Source organism: Taudactylus pleione, unplaced genomic scaffold, assembly GCF_031769625.1.
Source record: "Taudactylus pleione unplaced genomic scaffold, aTauple2 ptg000152l, whole genome shotgun sequence".
Classification (NCBI taxonomy): domain Eukaryota; kingdom Metazoa; phylum Chordata; class Amphibia; order Anura; family Myobatrachidae; genus Taudactylus; species Taudactylus pleione.
Window position 1 is genome coordinate 1594382 of NW_028284554.1, and position 18018 is coordinate 1612399.

An 18018-nucleotide genomic window follows, 5' to 3' on the forward strand; every position below is an offset into this window, starting at 1 on the left:
CCCACAGTAGTAGTGCCCCCCTATACATTACCCACAATAGTAGTAGTGCCCCTTGTAGTAGTGCCCCTATACAATGCCCACAGTAGTGCCCCCTATACATTGACCACAATAGTAGTAGTGCCCCTTGTAGCAGTGCCCCCTATACAATGCCCACACTAGTAGTGCACATTCACATAATTACATACATACAAACACACACACAAACTCAGAGTACTTACCTGAAGCCCCAACTCCTGCTCCCGCTGCCATCCAACAGCTCCTCGCTCTGCACTGTGGAAGAGACGACATGACGTCTCTCCCAACACCCACGCCGGAGCCAGAAGGTGGAACTCAGGAGTGAGCTCCAGCCTCCGGCTGCATGGAGGGAGCTGCCTGGCAACCGCTGGTAACAAAATCTCAGCCGGCAATCGACATATGGAGAAGGGTGTATACTGTTACAATTCGAGCACTGCTGTTACCTATACCTGTCAATGGGGAACTTGCAAAGTCTAAATGGCTTCACTTGATCCTGCCCGGTCAAACTACTGTACTGCTGGTCACGCATGCTCACTTCACAGTGACCCTGCACATGTGTTAGGATGCTAGTGCAGTAATGCATGGTTTTCCACTTCAGCTATTAAAATCTGCATTGTCACGATAACCTGCTCTTGTACCAAGCAAGCAGGAATCAACTATTACAGGGGTAACAAGGTTAGTTGCTAATTTATCTTTTTTGTTATATTTCAAATTCTGATGTACACCTCTCTGATATCCTCCTGTGTTGTTCTGCAACAGCTTGTTCCTAACAGTACTGTACTGAATGCTGTATATGGCACATGCTTGGAAGGAGCTTTTTTATGCTCATGTACATTTAGTAGAAAGTAGCATAAGTCCATGTATTGTATCCCTGTCCTATTAAATCCAATCATATTGCTTGATCTTATGCTAGGTACAAAATTGTCATTGATATATCAACAAGTGTGTACCCAGTATAAGATCAAGCGATAGTATGGGATTTGACAGGATATATCGTGAGTGCAACATTGTTCACAGACATATCTGGTTGACCCTGCAGCACAGTCAATGCTGACATATCTGAAAGATATATTGATGCATCTGCATGTGTGCACGGGCGACCTGACAACTGCTCTTACACTTGCTGTAGGAACCACTGACATCTCAACTGGGCGGGCAAATTTAAATGTCCATCCAGTTGGGATGTCAGCCCAGATACATTGAGCGGCCGATTTGTAAGTGTGTTATAGTTTGCCAATTGGCCGATCTGATGGCGGATCGATTTGCTGACCAATTCATCATCTCAGTGTGTACCCAGCCTAAGCTATGCATAACATGTATATCTTTCCACTGGAAAGACTGGCAGATTGGTTCTATATACATTAAAAAACTAATAGCCATCTTTAAAGCTCAGTATTACAATAGAAAGCTAAACCCATCAATTAATATGTGATTTTGTTCTGCTTCACGGGGCTAATCAGCAGATGTACAAATGCAAGCATCACATCCCAGATTCTTCTGTAAGTATATCTGGCTGAAGTGTGATTGATTTTCTGTGTATGCAGCTGTAATAAGACGGATGGAGAGGGAACTTGGTTGTGCAGCATCAGCAAAATGCAGAAACAATGACTGATAATTGAAAAGACCTTTTTTCAAACCGAAATGTATTTTCTCACACAAAGATATGTAATTTGACAGCTGCTGTAAAACATTTCTTTATATGTTTACCTAAGTACCTTAAACCACTGTCTTATTGACAGACTAATGTCTATCAAAATAAGGTTGTTTCTTTTTTTTCATCTTTTGACTGCAGAAACAAACTGCATTGTGGGTAGTGAGTAGGTGGGGATAATGTAAATACATTTCTTTCCGTGCAAAAAAACAAATAGATTGCTAACTGTTACATATGGGGAATTAAGGGAGGAGCACTGGATATAGCAAAGGACAATATTGCATACAGTGGAGCTGTACAATTGCAGCTCAGAGATTAATTAGAGAACATTTTTTATTTAGATATTGCATTTGAGATCTCATTGAAATTAGGGATGTGCGCCGCCGCCAAACCCCTGTGTTTTGGCTTTGGATCTGTATCTCCTTCAAGGTTTTGGATCTGGATTTGGTTTTGCAAAACCACCCTCAAGTGTTTTGGTTTTGGATCCGGATTTGAAAAAATAAAAAAAATAGCTAAAAAGTTTTAAAAACAGCTAAAATCATGTAATTTATGAAATCCAAAACCTGAAATTCGGATTTATAATCCAAATTTCGAACAGCAAAAAGATCAGAACCGTGACCCAGATTTACCCAGATCTCCTCTGGAGATCAGAATCGGATTCACAAAATTCGGGTGGATTCGGCTTTCTGTAGAACCGAATATTTCTCTAATTGAAATATAAGCATTATTTCTAGCCACCCGTCATCTTCAAAATATCATGACATCCAACTTATACTGTTCCATGAATAAGGGCTTCGCTATACAAGGAAATATCACATAAACCCTGATATGATTATTACCTTGAGTATTATGAAAAACTGAAGATAAACCTTTCAATGAAGATTGTACTTTAAAACATATTTGTTCTTCAGACATCTGGTGTGCTTCTATTCAATCTATTCAATCCATCACAAATGGATTTGCTCAATCTATCCCAGATATTGATTTCTAAGAACATTTACTAAACTCTATTCCTATTTTATAAAACATTTTTCGGGGGGTAACTTTTGCTACTGTTATTCAATTTTGTACTTGTAGGCAACATTACCATTATAATTAATGACTGTATCTCACTTTTAAGTGTGTCTCATTTGAATATGCTGAACTCAAATAAGAAGTCTTAAAATGTGACTGACTCTGGGCAAATATTAAAAAGACTGTATTGGCCTGGGTCTACCATGACAACATTATACATTATACATCCTGCAACACTGTTTATGATGTTTTTACGTACTCACAAGTGTTTTATTGAATCACTATTTTCATATTACAATGATTTATTTTATTCTACTATAACACACGCTACCAAATATAGTGGTGCTATGTCATACAGTGTTAATAAATAAAATTATATTTAAATATACATAGAACCCACTTTAACATTACACTTACACATATACCCATTACCATTAACAGCATATAAAGAACATGCACTTGAGTCTCACACATACACATAACACAATACCCTAAACAACACAAATATGACATACATATACCAATATAAACCACACACATATCATCACTACCCCACAAAGTGCAAATAAAAATAACCACCAATGCCATTGACGGTACAAGAACCCTCACCCCTTCCTCACTCAGATGTGGCCCCCCTGGTGTTAAACCCCTGACTGCTTGTTTTCTTAGCATACAGTAGATAAGGTGGCATCCTCTGCATAAAACTGGGAATATAGTTTATAGTGGGGTTTGTGATGCATAAGGCTCACACACATACAGTAGTGTCCCAATCAACACAAACTTACATAAGACTCAAATAAAATTCACCTCACATACCATACTTACCTACTCTTTCAGAACCTCCAAAAGGCTCCTGTCCATATCAGCTACCACCTGCAGCTCCTCTCTGAGATTCTCCCAGAGAGGACACTATCTAAAATAGCACAAATAAGCATAGGGTGGTTGTTACTTCCATGGTAAAAAAGGGTCTAATTTTGGAGATAATGCAAAGGTCAAAGCAACAAGAATAGGAAAGGGCCTGAGTGTGGGGTTTGAAGGAAATGGTGGAATCGTAGACAACTCATGGCAGCAGACTTGTGGGAAAAAGGTGTTGATGATGTAATCAATGAATACTGAAAATGAGGGAAAAGGGAATTCAGGAGGATGGGAAGATAATAAGCTCAGTCTTAGACAAGTTGAATTTAAGAAAGCACAGGCACATTCAGGAGGAAATGGCAAAAAGAAAATCTGGAAACAAAAATAAGAAGAGAGGGGGAGAGGTTAGGGCAGAAGAGGTAGCTCTTTGTATCATCACCATATAGATGATATTGGGAGCCAACATAGCTCATAAGCTTACCAAGGGAGGAAGTATAAAGGGAGAAATGAAGGGGGTCAAGATACAGCATTGGCCCTTAGATTTGGCAGCAAGCATTACTGGCCTTAGAGGGGGCAGACTGAGTGAAGTGCAGGGGACAAAAGCTAAAATGAAGTGGGTCAAAGTAGGCATGGAAGAAAATAAATAATAACATATAAACAATTTGCTCATGGAGTTAAGAGGCAAAAAGAAGAAGAGAAATGGGGGGAGGGATAGTTAATGAGAGATTCAGGGTCAAAAGTGTTAGAGAGAAGTGCGCTCTAGTGCTATCTCCTGCTCCTGTATTGAAGCCAGACAGACACCTTTGGCAAGATGGCCACCACAAATCCTTACTGCGCATAAACAACACCACCCTTGGCGCCATCTTAGTATGTGTCTCTGTGACTGTGTGATGTACTGCATGGATGTGCAGCACATGTTGTTCCGGGGAAATAGTACCGCAGATATCACAGTTACCATTGTCTCTGGTGACATAACTGCTTACTCTGTATTATATTGTGATACCACTGTTACTGCTGACAAGCACTGTTATTCTGAAAAACATCAAAACCTGTTTAAGAATAAACTGTAGGGCCTAAACTTTAATTCACATTCCGCTAGGTCCTTTTGTTCTAAATCAACAGGATATATCAACAAATAGTGGGTTTTTAAAAATGGGAGAAACTAGATGCTCACATGTATAGGGAACAGTACTTGATGAGAGAGATAGGTTGAAGAGGTGGGTGAGGTGAGAACAGGTAATGGGAGAAAAAGCACAGAGAATAATGATAAAGGATAGTATATAAGGAGAGATGGAGAGGGGCGGAATGAATAAGGGCAGTACCGTCATGGAATGACTGAAGGAGATTATTTTGAAATAAAATTGTTTGGAAAGGTAAGGGTAAACCTCAAACATATATAAAGGTGTGGCACTCTGGTTTACAAAATATGCAAAAACAGCAGGAATAGGTTCCAACATTTCAATGTAGGTTTATGGCCAAGACTTTTGGCCATAAATATATCACGCACATCACCACTACTCCAAATAACACTTACATAAAGAGCACACACACATACCTCACACATAAACTTACTACTACCAAAACCTTAAACATGGACAAACACTCCAATGAGGAAAATAAACACATACTGTATACTATAAATATAAAAAGTTCTCCATTGCAAGAGTATGCAGATAGGGTCAAGTGTGAGTTCAAAACGTCATTAATAAAAAGTGTAAGATAGGGCTTGACAACCACTACTGGCAATGAAAATTATTTCTGTAGGTAGGGCCTGGCAGCCATGTATCTGTTATTCAGTTTGCCCTCACAAACTGCACTGCATGTATTGTACAGTATTTACCCACACCACTTCCTCTTGTGTCCTTTCCCTGCATATAACATCACATAATAAAAATGTATCCCTCCTTTATGGCCCAGAAGTTTCCTATAACAGTAAAATGTGTTTTCAAATTGATACTTGTAACCCAAGTGAGTAGACCATGTCCCACTGGTATTTACTCACTGCAGGTTTGTTTAGTTATTAACATTTATTTCTATAGGACAAGCATATTCCATAGCACTTTACAATTGGGACCATTTGCAAATTGGGCACAGTAATGGCTGTTAGAGTGCCAATTCTGTTGCATGTACTGTAAGATTAAAACCAGAAGTAAGAGATTATGATTATAATTAGAAGATTGAATGGTGAAGAAATAAATACGGAATGTGGTGTGTGAATGTAACTCAATGCCTTCATTGTAGAGAATGTTCAGCATAGCTTCTAATCTACAGAAGTGGGAAGTAAAATCCTGTGTGACCTTGTGCTCTGTGATTAGGCTAGCATGGCCAAAACATTATTATTCCTGGGCGTGTTCTTCATCTGGCCATGTCCAGCCACCATCAGGTGCAAAATCTGCCCATTCCACAATAGATGTAATTTTACCCAAAATATCCTTTACAATTGAGACAAACTAATACAATTTGTTACAATAGCTTTTTGTGCTGTGAAGCCAATTCATAAATAACTGATAACTGATTCTAAGACTGTTAGCTATCCACTTGTACTTAACCAAAAATGGATTTCTAATCTGTAGAAAAAATGTTATTCACAGTTATATAATTTTTAATCCACATGCATTTGTGTTACCACTCTATTGAGGATTATTTGTTTGAAAAACAAAATAAAATATTGTCACTAACATCTGTTTAAAAACATATATTAAATATTTTTGTCAAAAAATACAATTAGGGTGCTCTAGCACCTCCCCCCCAGTGTCCCCATTGTAAAATGAGCTCTGATTCCCATGGGTGGTAGATCCCCAGTACCTTTACCCAACTCCACAAAATCCCCCAGTGGCATTGCACCTACCCCAAAATATCTGTAGGTCCCCATTAAAGCCTCCACTCCATCCAGTCCCACAGACAAAAACTCCTCTATCAATAAAACCACCTCCCACACCATGACAATAAATACCCTTGGGGCAGTAACCCCCATCCCTGTGGTTATAGATGCCCCATGGTGCTCTTAACCCTCCCCCATCCCTTAAGCACAATTCAGAAGAGCGACTTTCAGGGAGGATTGATCATCAGCCCCCCTGCTAATTTCTGAGTGCAGAGATCAGATAATAAATTTCACTGGGGAAGTTCAGTTCCCCTCTTTGTAGTGGATTTTAGTGTTATATCTGGCACAAAATTGACAGCCTGCTACATCACTGTCTGTGAGTCGAGTCAGCAGCAGGAAATCACGTCTGCATTTGTGCAGAACTGATTTACAATTTAGAATGCTGTGTATGCGCAAGACAGTATGGCCACAGGGAATGCAAACATGTGAATGAAAGCCCACCTGTTTGCAGTCGCATCACATGTGACCGGGTCAGTTAAGTAGTTAATAGCACATGGATGTATAATAATATGAACAGAGATTAACATTGGTGAGGTAGAATAATGTAAGGACCTAAACAAGATTCATTCCTGTGTCAACGCCGCCAGTCTGCTCTGATTTCCTCTAACTGTCCTTTCTTTGTCTTTCAAACTTCCCTTGAGATATTCATTCCTTGATATGTGTGCTCACAGAAACAAAACATAAAAGAAGACCAAAAGGATCTGGCCCATTACCAATTATTATAGCCATCTTGTAGATCCCTTCATATGACAGGAAACCTGTCCGTCCCAGTCTGTTTAGTAAACGTACAAATGGTTGGCAAACTAGCAATGGTAATGCATTTACTGCATGTGGAACAAATAATTATAATGGTAGCCAACTATATAGAATTAATGACATTATGACCTAAGGGAAAATCTGTAAAGTGGTTATCTCTCTTTGTAATCTGTTGCCTATTTTTTGCATTTCACATACATTTTTTCGAGACTCGAGAGAAACGTTTTGAACATTCATTTTAACACCTCTTATATCTAATTCTCCTTATATTTTCAGCATGTAAACGCAAAGAACAAGAACAACAGAAGGACCGCAATCTTCAGCCTAAGAAGCAGCGGCTTGTTTTTACAGATCTTCAACGACGCACCCTAATTGCCATCTTCAAAGAAAATAAGCGTCCTTCAAAGGAGATGCAAATAACAATTTCCCAGCAACTCGGCTTAGAGCTCAACACGGTCAGTAACTTCTTCATGAATGCACGCCGACGGTGCATGAACCGATGGCAAGAAGAGCCTGGAGTCAATCCTGGAATGTCTTCTGCATCCACTAGCACTTTCTCCAAAGCATGAGATGTTTCTACATCTTTACATCCTGAAATGAAATTCCCAGTTGCAAACACCATAAAAAACAAGCAAACAAGCAAAAAAAACAGTGAAAGGGTAAAAAGACTCAACAAATAAATAAAATAGAAGTTAGGTGTGGTTAAGTACCAGTCATAACATCATGTTCTCTGATGACCTAAACAAGACCGAGTAATATTTTTTATTCTCTGCATTTGGAACATTTTTTTATTTTTGCCACAAAACATCAACGTTCAATAAAATAAAGTATGCTCTGTAGAGGAAAACAAGTAAGACATTTTTACAGATAATTCATAAAATCGCTACAAAAAATAAATATGCAATTGTTTTATTTTAAAACGCACCAAGCGAATTGATAGAAAGAAATTATCGGTTTATTTATATCAAACTGTAGGCCAACAATAATGTAAATTTCTGAATGGATGAAATTGGGAGGGGAGACTACACTGGATATGACTTTCATAAGTCAAACATTGTACAAGCACATTTTCATAGGGTTGTGACAAATCTCCTAATATCCATTCTCAATCTCAGCCATTTCAGCTAATGTTACTCAATGAAACAGATGAACTGCAAAGAAACAACTTAAATTTTAGATGAAACTGACACTAAGTACAGAGAACTATTTAAGGTTTTTTTTTCAGTTCACTTGTTCCAATAAAACACACACTTAACAAAAAATAAGACAAAACAGACCTCAAGCAAAAAGAAAACTAACTGGCGGATCTCAGTGCAAGATGATGGTAATTTTTGTGCCAACAACAACAACTGCCTTAAAGCTTTCCATGGAAGATGGTACTATACCAAATAAATGGTTAATTTCCCTCTCCGTAAGGTCATTCATTACAAGAAAAGACTCATAGCTTTTTCAGTTCTCCTTTGGGTCAGGATTCTCTAGGCCCGAGGAAGGCAACATAAAAAAAACAAAAAAAAACCCTTCCCTTCTTGACCTAATTATCTGTCCTAGTTGTAGATGACAGAGATCTTAAACATCTCTACAATTTTGAGGTAAGATGTGGGTCTTAAAATTGAAATAAAACATGAACAGACTTTATTAAATGATGCGGGTAATATAAATATATATATATAAAAATATAAAGAACCATCTCAATTGTGTGTTTTCAAAATGGCTTCTCTTCATTTTATGGTAAAGTAAATTGTGCACTCAGCAAGTAGACACCTTGATGAAAAAAAGTGTATACGAAGAAACAAGGAAATTGAAGAGGCAAAATCCACCTTCTTTGGTGATAGGTACAGTACTTGAATAGGATTTTTTCTTTATTTTGTTTTTATCTTACATAAATCAGACTACTACTGATTACCAAACTGCAAAAAGAAGGATGATAAACATTAAAATGTTAACAGAGGTAGATGGAATATATGAATCCAAAATGCATATGGCATCTTTTCCCGAGAAAATAAAATTCTCTTTTAAAGTTATCCTAATTTATTCAAGACACTGATGATGTTAACATGAAGATTGATCTGACAACAGACAAAGAGATGAAAGTATTTGTACCTGGAGCAAGCCAATGACTTTGCTTGTAAAGTGCTCCAGCTGTGAGAAAATGACAATAAAGACGTTTCTAGTGAGAACCTCATAGAAAAGGCTACCTCACTTGAGTTTTCAATTTGTGATTAGAAAAATCACACTGATACCAAAGATTTTTTCCCACTTGCCTGGTCTGTGCTGAAATGCACTTTTCCAAAATATGTGTTTCATGTGTTTTTTTTGTCTATCCACAGGTTATTTTTTGTATTTAAGTTCATCTTCTTTATTTAAAAGTGTGCTCATACTGCAACATTTTCTAGGGTTCTAAATCTGTCTATTGCTGTACAGGGTGATGTTATACAACTGCTGAGTAGAGCACAATCTTAGGCACAGAAAACATACATTTATAATTTATTAAAATTGGGGCCCAGCAAAATATGCTGTCACCCAAAGTGACCAATCAGATCCTGACATTTTTAGAAGTATTTTAAACATGGAAGCAAAATAAGAAACAAAAGTCAAATTGGTTGGTTTGGGTATAAGAACTTTTTTCCAGTGTAGTTTTCATAGCAGTCTTCAATTTGTTTTTTTAGTTAACACCTTTCGGAACCAATAGCTTTGTTTAAAATTCAGTAAATTTTGGATACACGAACCCCTAAACATATATAACTATTTTCAGTGATGTGCGGTGAGGTGAGGCAAGTGAGGCAGAGCCTTTCCTGACATACTTTAGGTGTGCTCCAGAGTTTTGACTATAAAAAATTATAAGAAATATGTTAAGAAACTATAATAAATATCTTCTTTGTATTATTCTAATCATTTTTATAGTCAAAACTCTGGAGTAAAAAGTGGGTGGCAGGTGAGGCACTGCCTCCCCTGGCTGCCTTTTCGGCACATACCTGATCAAAACTCACTAAATTTACAGCTCTATATACTGTATACTGCTGCACCTTTGTATAATGCCCACATGATCCCTCAGGTTCATATATGTATCTGAAAACCTGACTCTGATACTACCCAGTACCTCTCCAGCCATTTACCTCACTGCACGTCACTGACTATTTTGTAGTGTGTTTATAAAATAAGAAAAGGTACAAATTGCACTGTGTAAGTGAACACCAAATTATTATGCAACAATTTCATTCACATATGCAATAAGCCCAAAAGCGAACATAGATGATACAGTAGGCTAAGTGTATGATAATGTGATGACATCATATATTCATTGTAACAGTGGGTTGTAGCAGCAATTTCAGAGCATTGGTTTTGAGACATAAAATGTATATATGTGGATGAAAGGTCAATGTAGTATTACTTATACTAAAACCTTAATTATTGCAAGCTGACTGTGACCCCCTTCCCCCATCCCCAGATAACTCATATAGAAGATGTCCTATAAATTGACTTTATGTAAGGTGCTCGTGGAGGAAAGGCTTCCCAATAAGTTTGTACAGTGTAGTTGTGGTTTTCAGCAATGCTTAGTGCTCTTAAAGTGGACATGCGACCCTCACCTAAACCTATGCTGGTTTTTAATTTCTCAAATTAGTTTGTCATTCCCATTACCGAGGCTACAATATTAGAGACCATATTTGTCTTTAAACTGCTGTTATGCATGGAATTTACTAGGGAACACAAAGTAAAAATAAGGGTTAAGACAAATGAAATGAGTAAGTAAAAACAAATTCATGTTGGCAACTAATGGGGTTTTCTTAAGTGAACTATTAAATTAATTAGTCAATGTTACATCTTGGTGGAAGGTCAGGACTTCTCTAGGTCTGCAGATTTTTGTTCATGCCACTGCATGCATATTTTGGATAAAACAACATCTCTCCCCTTTGCCCAAATTATATTGTATCCTTGTTTATTCACCGGCTCAGAGCTCATACAATGATGAATTTTATTTACAAATGTTACAAAAGTCAAACAAAATTAACATTTTAACTAGTTTTCAGTCTAATTTTTTTGTAGCAAACGATATTGGAAAAAATACTTAATTAACAAACTCTTATAGATACCAAACACAAAAAATATAGACTGTAGTTACTATTTTAAAAAAATTCAACAATATTTTTATTTCTAGCGATACATGCCCAAAGATCTGGTCTAGATTACCTCATATACCCAGCAGCTTTGAGTTGTACCAAATAAATACTCCAAGATATGGAGACCATTTTCAACAACATTTTCTTTCAGCACAGACCTCTCAAGCTTTTGACAATTTTCTCTGAAATACCTCAAAATATTTAATGTATAGTTTATGTGAAAATACTTAGCTAGTTTTTGGAATTTGTGACTTGAAGCTTTCTACTGTTTAAATTATTATTTTTTTCTTTGCCAAAGTATGTGGCAGGATCCTTTCATTAATGCATAAATGGGAGACATATTGAATGTTCAAGGATATACCTGACTGAAGGAATTTGAGGGCAGGTCCACAGAGTTTACATAGACATTAATGTCATTCTGTTCACTTTGCTTGTGGTAGTACACAATACATACTTTCCAGGGCATAGAGGGACAAAATGGCTTTTATTTTGCTCAGATTCTGATCGATTTTATTCTGTCACTTCTTCTATGACAGTATTTATAATATGTGTTATGTGTTTAAAATGTAATTTGAAGGAGTTGATAATGAAAGGAAAATTAAGTTATAATTTTATGCATGACAAATGTATTGTTTCTTAAACTACTGTGTTTTTTCCTGAACTGGTGGGTGGGTTGGGTAAAAGTAGAAGGATCCTACCAGAGATATCTCTGCAGAAGCAGGGGTATTGCATGGGATGTGGTTCTCATTTGATTTGTGGTAGACATTGTTCTTCTAATTACATTTCATCAGCTACAATATTGCACTGTTAATTACTTCTAATATCTGTATTGGACTTGTGCAAAATTAAGATTGTCCAGGATATAACTGTCTGTACTCCATGTGATGATAAAAGAAGCAGGGTAACCATTTCAATGACCCCAAAACTGGACAATGGCTAAATTGTTACTACTGAAAATCATCTTTGTACCATAGACAATATTGACTAAACTACTAAGCAAAGGGGAATTCTACCATTTTGCCTAACCTGTAGCTGGAACCTGAAATTGATTGTTTCAGCTTCTGAAGGTTAGCACCCAAATCAAAGTTGAATTTGCAGGTATTGTAACTTATAGATCTTGAAATGCAAAGAGTACTTTGTTGGGGACTTAATAACTGGACATGTTCTGAGAATCTTTGTAAACATTAACAAACAAGCCCGTAAATTAGCCTTGCAATGTTTTAAATAACACTCAGAATATTATCTAGACAAGATTTCCATTAGGGATAATTTCTAGCTCTCTCGCTTGTACATGCAACTGGTGACACTTTATACTGTCACATGAGTGTTTTAGAATGTGATGTATTTCCAGCCAGAAAAGCACAGAACTCTAAAAGACCTGTAGTGAAAAACACCAGTGAGTGGGAAACACAGTTTCCCAGTCCCACGGGAAGCTTTCAAGAGTGTTTCATATTTCAAAACACTGAGTTTAAATTAGCATTTATCTTAGTACCAAATTCACAAGTGTATTTGTCTATGGGGTGTGGTAAAAAGAGACAATCAGTTATACTTTGGAGGATGTGTAACTATTTTCATGACGAAGTTATCAAACGGAAATCAATGACAAACTGTGTAAAGGTTATTTTATTGTTAGAATAGATATGCTTGAGCTTTAAAAGGTCAAACCAGAGACTGGTATAACTTTGCTATGCTTAACTTGAGGTTCCTCATTAAAGCCCAAACTCAGATGAAGTCAATACACAATGGAAGAGACAAAGTGACCTCTTTACTGTGTGGTCACAAGCGACAATTACAATTTACTAGGAGAGAAAGGAAGCAGAATATTCTGCAGTAGGAGGAAATATGTCAAACAAAACTGAGTAGTTACAGATTTAACAAAGTATTTGATAAATAACTTATTTGATGTGAGTTATTGAATAATTCATAATTTGTTTGTAAAATCAAAAGCCCTGGTTCTTAAATGAACTACACAACATATTCAAAAATGTAATTCAATGTTTTAGTTGTCAAAAACATTTCCAAGTGATGCCAATGTCACTCAATTGGTAAATGGCTTCAAGGTCTACCAGTTCTAAACCAAAGATTTATAAGTAGTGACAATCCCTGCTATTTTTAAAGCAATTCTTAACCCTTTGGGAGATCTTGAAGCCTACCTTACTAACAGAGTGGGTTTGATCCAGAGAAAACCTTGAAAATATTCTACATTTCTTCCAAAATCCAAAGCATCCATTGATTTCAATATTCTTGAAACACAGCTGCCATAAAATATTTCATGGGTGATACACATCTATGACAAAGTACAATGTTTGCCTAATTATATGTGAATTCATATTGACATATAAGCCCAAGCTTGTTTGGTAAAATATTGTGAAATAAAGTAACAATGTGCTTTTTATTTATTAATTTATTTTGTTAGATTGCAAATATGCAGGGATGACATTAAAAGGATATGTTCTGCAGACTTGGGAATGAAGATACATTTTTGTATATATTTGGGGGTACCCGAAATAGACTTACTGATCTTTTTACATGGAATGACCATGTTAAATGAATGATAAAATTCATAGGAGAGAGAAGTGAAAGATCAAAAAAAAAGAGATACAGCAATTTGTTGACCAATTAGATTAAAGCATTGCTTCTGATTATACTAAAAGACAAACTCCAGTTGTACCAATGTCACATTATTTGTACCATGCATGAATAAACAAAAATAAACTTAACTACATCTTATGACACTCATATTGTAAGAATTTAATTCTAAATTACAATATACTGTAAAAAATAGCACAAGTTTCCAAACCTTACAAAAACAAAAATACACAGTCTAGAATCATTTTTAACGCTAGTTGCTGTAAATAATTCCTTGCCGAATCATGTCTATTTTTAAAGCAACAATACTGTTTGGCTTAAATCTGGAGAAAACTGGATATAAAATTGAAGTATAAAAATGAAGGAAACTTTAGATTGCTGTATTAGGATTTATGAAATAAATGGAGCACAGACACCAGTATGTATCTATAAAGTTGTGACAAAATCCCACAGAATTTGCTTTAGCTTCAATGTTACATTTTTAGGTTGGACATGTGACCAGCATCAGGTTATACTAATCATGGAATCCTTTAGTTATTAAATTACCATAACTATTATACACAAAATGCAGCCTTGTGACATAAAGACTTGTAGAATATTGCAAGTAAATATTGAAACAAAATTGATGCACCATTTTTGTAATAAGTGATAGCCAATGTTTCTTTTTATTAAAGGAGATGCATGCTTTTATAGGTTACATTTCACTACTTCCACTTAATAGATAATAAGAAAAATCTTATAGTTGTATAAACAATTTAAAATTGACAGCTCTTTTTATTTTTTGCCTAAGGTAAAATGAAGAGGTGCAAATGAATATGAATAACAAAAGAATTCAGTTCTTTGTAGATTAATAGGAGGTTACAGAAGATCAGTTAGTAACTACTGTTGATTACATTTGCCCATCACAGAAACACAAACTAAACTGGCTACACAGTTTGGTGCAAGTAAAACAATGTATTTACAATTGGCAAAAGAAAAATTAGTGGGTCAATTCCATTAGCTGCAAATCCATTGTGGGTACTTGTCAGCGTGACAATAACTGCGCTTTACGGCAGCCTGAATTTGCTCAAAGCTGCTCACAGCCCCATAGGACTACGAGCAAAAATGAGCAAATCTGGGCTGAGAGTGGGCCGGTGCGGTTGCTGGTGTTTTAACGCCATGGCTATGGCAAATCACATCCTTTGTGGCTAATTGGATTGCCTCCTTAATATACTGTACATAGTTTGGTTCAAGTAAAACATGGTATTTAAAATTGCCAAATCTCTAAAAGCACACTTGAATTAAAGCAGCCTTTTTATCCCCTAATTTTCCTGATTACAATAAAAAGTTAGGAGAAATCAAACAGATCGTTTACAGAAAATATGTAAATTAAATAGGGAAATGGGGCATACAAGTAATGAAGTAATTTTTCAGCTTTCCATTCTGCACATAGCAAAGTGCAGATGACACAGGGGGCTTGCCAAAGCATCTGCGTATGTGCACACTTATATTGCGTTCATGGGTTAGAGGCTAGGGTGCACTGATTAGAACAAGGGCATTAGTAGTGAATATGCATAACAGCTGCATTAAGCTGTGCTGTTGTTGGGTGTGCTGGATACTATTGCCTGCTGTGCCCAGAATTTTGTTGCAAACAATTGCTGCATTTGTTATCTTATGGATTCTTCAAAGGCTACAATTTATGTTAAAAAATGACAATGAAAGACAGATGTTACTTATGCAGTAGAATGCAGTCCAGTAATGTACAGAAATAAACATTAGCTCCACATTGAGATTGACACATATAAATGTTTTATTTCCTTTTGTTTTCTGCAAAATTGCAATGTACATTCAAACACAGATCCTAAAATTCATTGACAACTACGATAGAGGGTTCTCAATTACTTATGCCTCAGGACACAATATAAAAACAATTTTACAATGTCACACATATCAAAATGAAAAGATCAGTAAAATGAATAAAAGAACATTATTTGCCTACCTAGTTTGCAAAATGCTGAATGTTTGGTTTCAGAAATAGTTTGTTTGTTACATCTAGTAAATTCCTAATAGCATGAGTATGATATAATGATACATTACGGGTTCTTACACATGAAGGTTTGCTCTGCATCCATGTTATTTTGGATTTCATGTGCTTTAGCCACATCAAGATACAGGTAGAACACACCTCAAAATAGAGAACATTGGGCCTGATTCAGACCCGGTCGCTAGCGCTGAGCGTTCGCAACCGGGTCGATGGGGCCCAGAGCGCATGCGCATGACGGAGCCAGCTCCGTCGTGTGCATGTGCGAGACCCGGATAGCGACGGGCAATCCGTCGCTCCGGGTCTCGCACCAAAGGGGGCGTGCTGTCGATGTTGAGTGACAGCACGCCCCCTTTGGTGGGCGGGCCAGGGGGATGGCTGCCCAGACGGAGGCATCACAAGTGATGTCAGTGGGAGAGCTTTCGGCTCTGTTTCAGCCGAAAGCTCTCTAGGGCTTGCGGCCACGAGAACCTACCACAAGGGTCTCGTCGCAAGCCCGATGGTCGCGATGGTCTTGACCATCGCAACCATCATCCTGGCCGCTCGCAGTAGCTGTGGGTGGCAACCCACAGCAATGCGAGCGGCCAGGAGGCCGCTCCATAAAAAAAAAAAAAGACGCCCTGATTCAGAGCGAGTGCTCTGTCAGAGCGTCCGGCTCTGAATCAGGGCCATTGTTCACCTGGACTATAACTTGGTCTGTGCACACCCATTTGCCAGTGCTAAGTTGGATCAACACAGAAAATTGTGCATTTGTTGAACAGTTAGTCTATGTTGGCACTGAATAGTATTCTGTACTAGTTAGTTCCATAAAGAACAACATTCTCCAATTTAACATGTGGTAATGGTAATGTTTCTGAAAAATGGACTATGTGTAAAAATCCCTGATGTACAGAAGACATACATTTGCTAAATAATTTAATTTAGTTCATTTTTTATTAATTATTATTAAAGTTCTCATTGTACAACTTAAAGAAGGTTTCACACTTCCTTGATATCAAGTAGTGAAAACATTGCAAAAGGCATAAAATAACAGGAAGACTTTTTCTGTGACAGTCTTATTTGAAGGGTGTTCTGTAGACAATACTGCATAAGCTTAGTTTTGTGTATTGCAATGTTGTTGTTGTTTAAACTATTCTTAAAGGAAACAAAATGCTCTATGTGTCTGGCACTTTACACAAGACCATACTGTGTTAATGTCTATTGTGAGGTTTCATGGTCTTGCTGTAATGAGCAGTCTTTGTGGATTGCCAATCTAGTATAATATTCCAGGTTGACTCCCATTGTTGAGCGTTTTTGGAAAACAAATGCATCTTACATGTGTTCATCTCTACTTGTTTTCAGGTGTATTGTATTTCTGCAATTTATGTTCAATAAATTATTTTTTAATCATTCGCCCAAAGTGGTATTTTGTATTTATTTGCTTGTATTGTCTAAAAAAAATCATCAAATATCTTATTTTGAACAGAAACAACCCCTCACTTATTATGGGAAACAATATATTTTAACATGTACAAGTATACATTAAAAAAATGTCAAACAGATTGTTCATATAAAAGAGGGGAAATAATGTTTATTGCATGAGATAAGGGTGTCCATGTAATAGCCCACAAAATGCAGGCAGTAGCACGGTTTCTGTGGTGCAGTTGCTAGATTTAAATTTGAAATTTTTTTTTAAGGCAGAACCTGTTTGGTTTTGCCCTTAAAACAAATTGAGAGGTGTAAGTGCATACTGATGATGATCACTAGAAGCCAACCAGGTGTACACATAGAGGACGGATGCACTGCAAGTTGCACACAACTCTGCATAGGGTGAGTACATATAATTTATCTGTGCACACAGTTTTGGAGCAATGTGTGCATACTTTCAATGCATTTAAAATACATTCGTAAATCATACATACATATATACATCAGGATATTTGATGTCTTTACCAATTTACAATCAACATGCTCAATGTGCAGAGCGGTTATAATGCAATGTATAGACAACATTCTTCATGTACATTGTGAATGCTGCAATATCACTTTAATACTAGATCAGCTTGTTTTCTGAGTTTAGAAAAAAGATGTTCAGGGGGTCATTCAGACCCGCTCGTGAGCGCAGGATGCTCGCAAGCGGGTC

At 36.9% G+C, this 18018-nt stretch overlaps 1 protein-coding gene across 1 annotated transcript in view; it reads left to right on the plus strand.

Annotated features, from left to right (window-relative positions):
• The window catches only part of ONECUT3 (one cut homeobox 3), a 122152-nt gene extending 114411 nt beyond the window's left edge, over window positions 1-7741 (plus strand). The window contains exon 2 of the mRNA XM_088474294.1: window positions 7449-7741. Coding sequence (XP_088330420.1) covers window positions 7449-7741 — 293 coding nt within the window. The remainder of the gene's footprint in view (window positions 1-7448) is intronic.
• Window positions 7742-18018: the final 10277 nt, after the last annotated feature.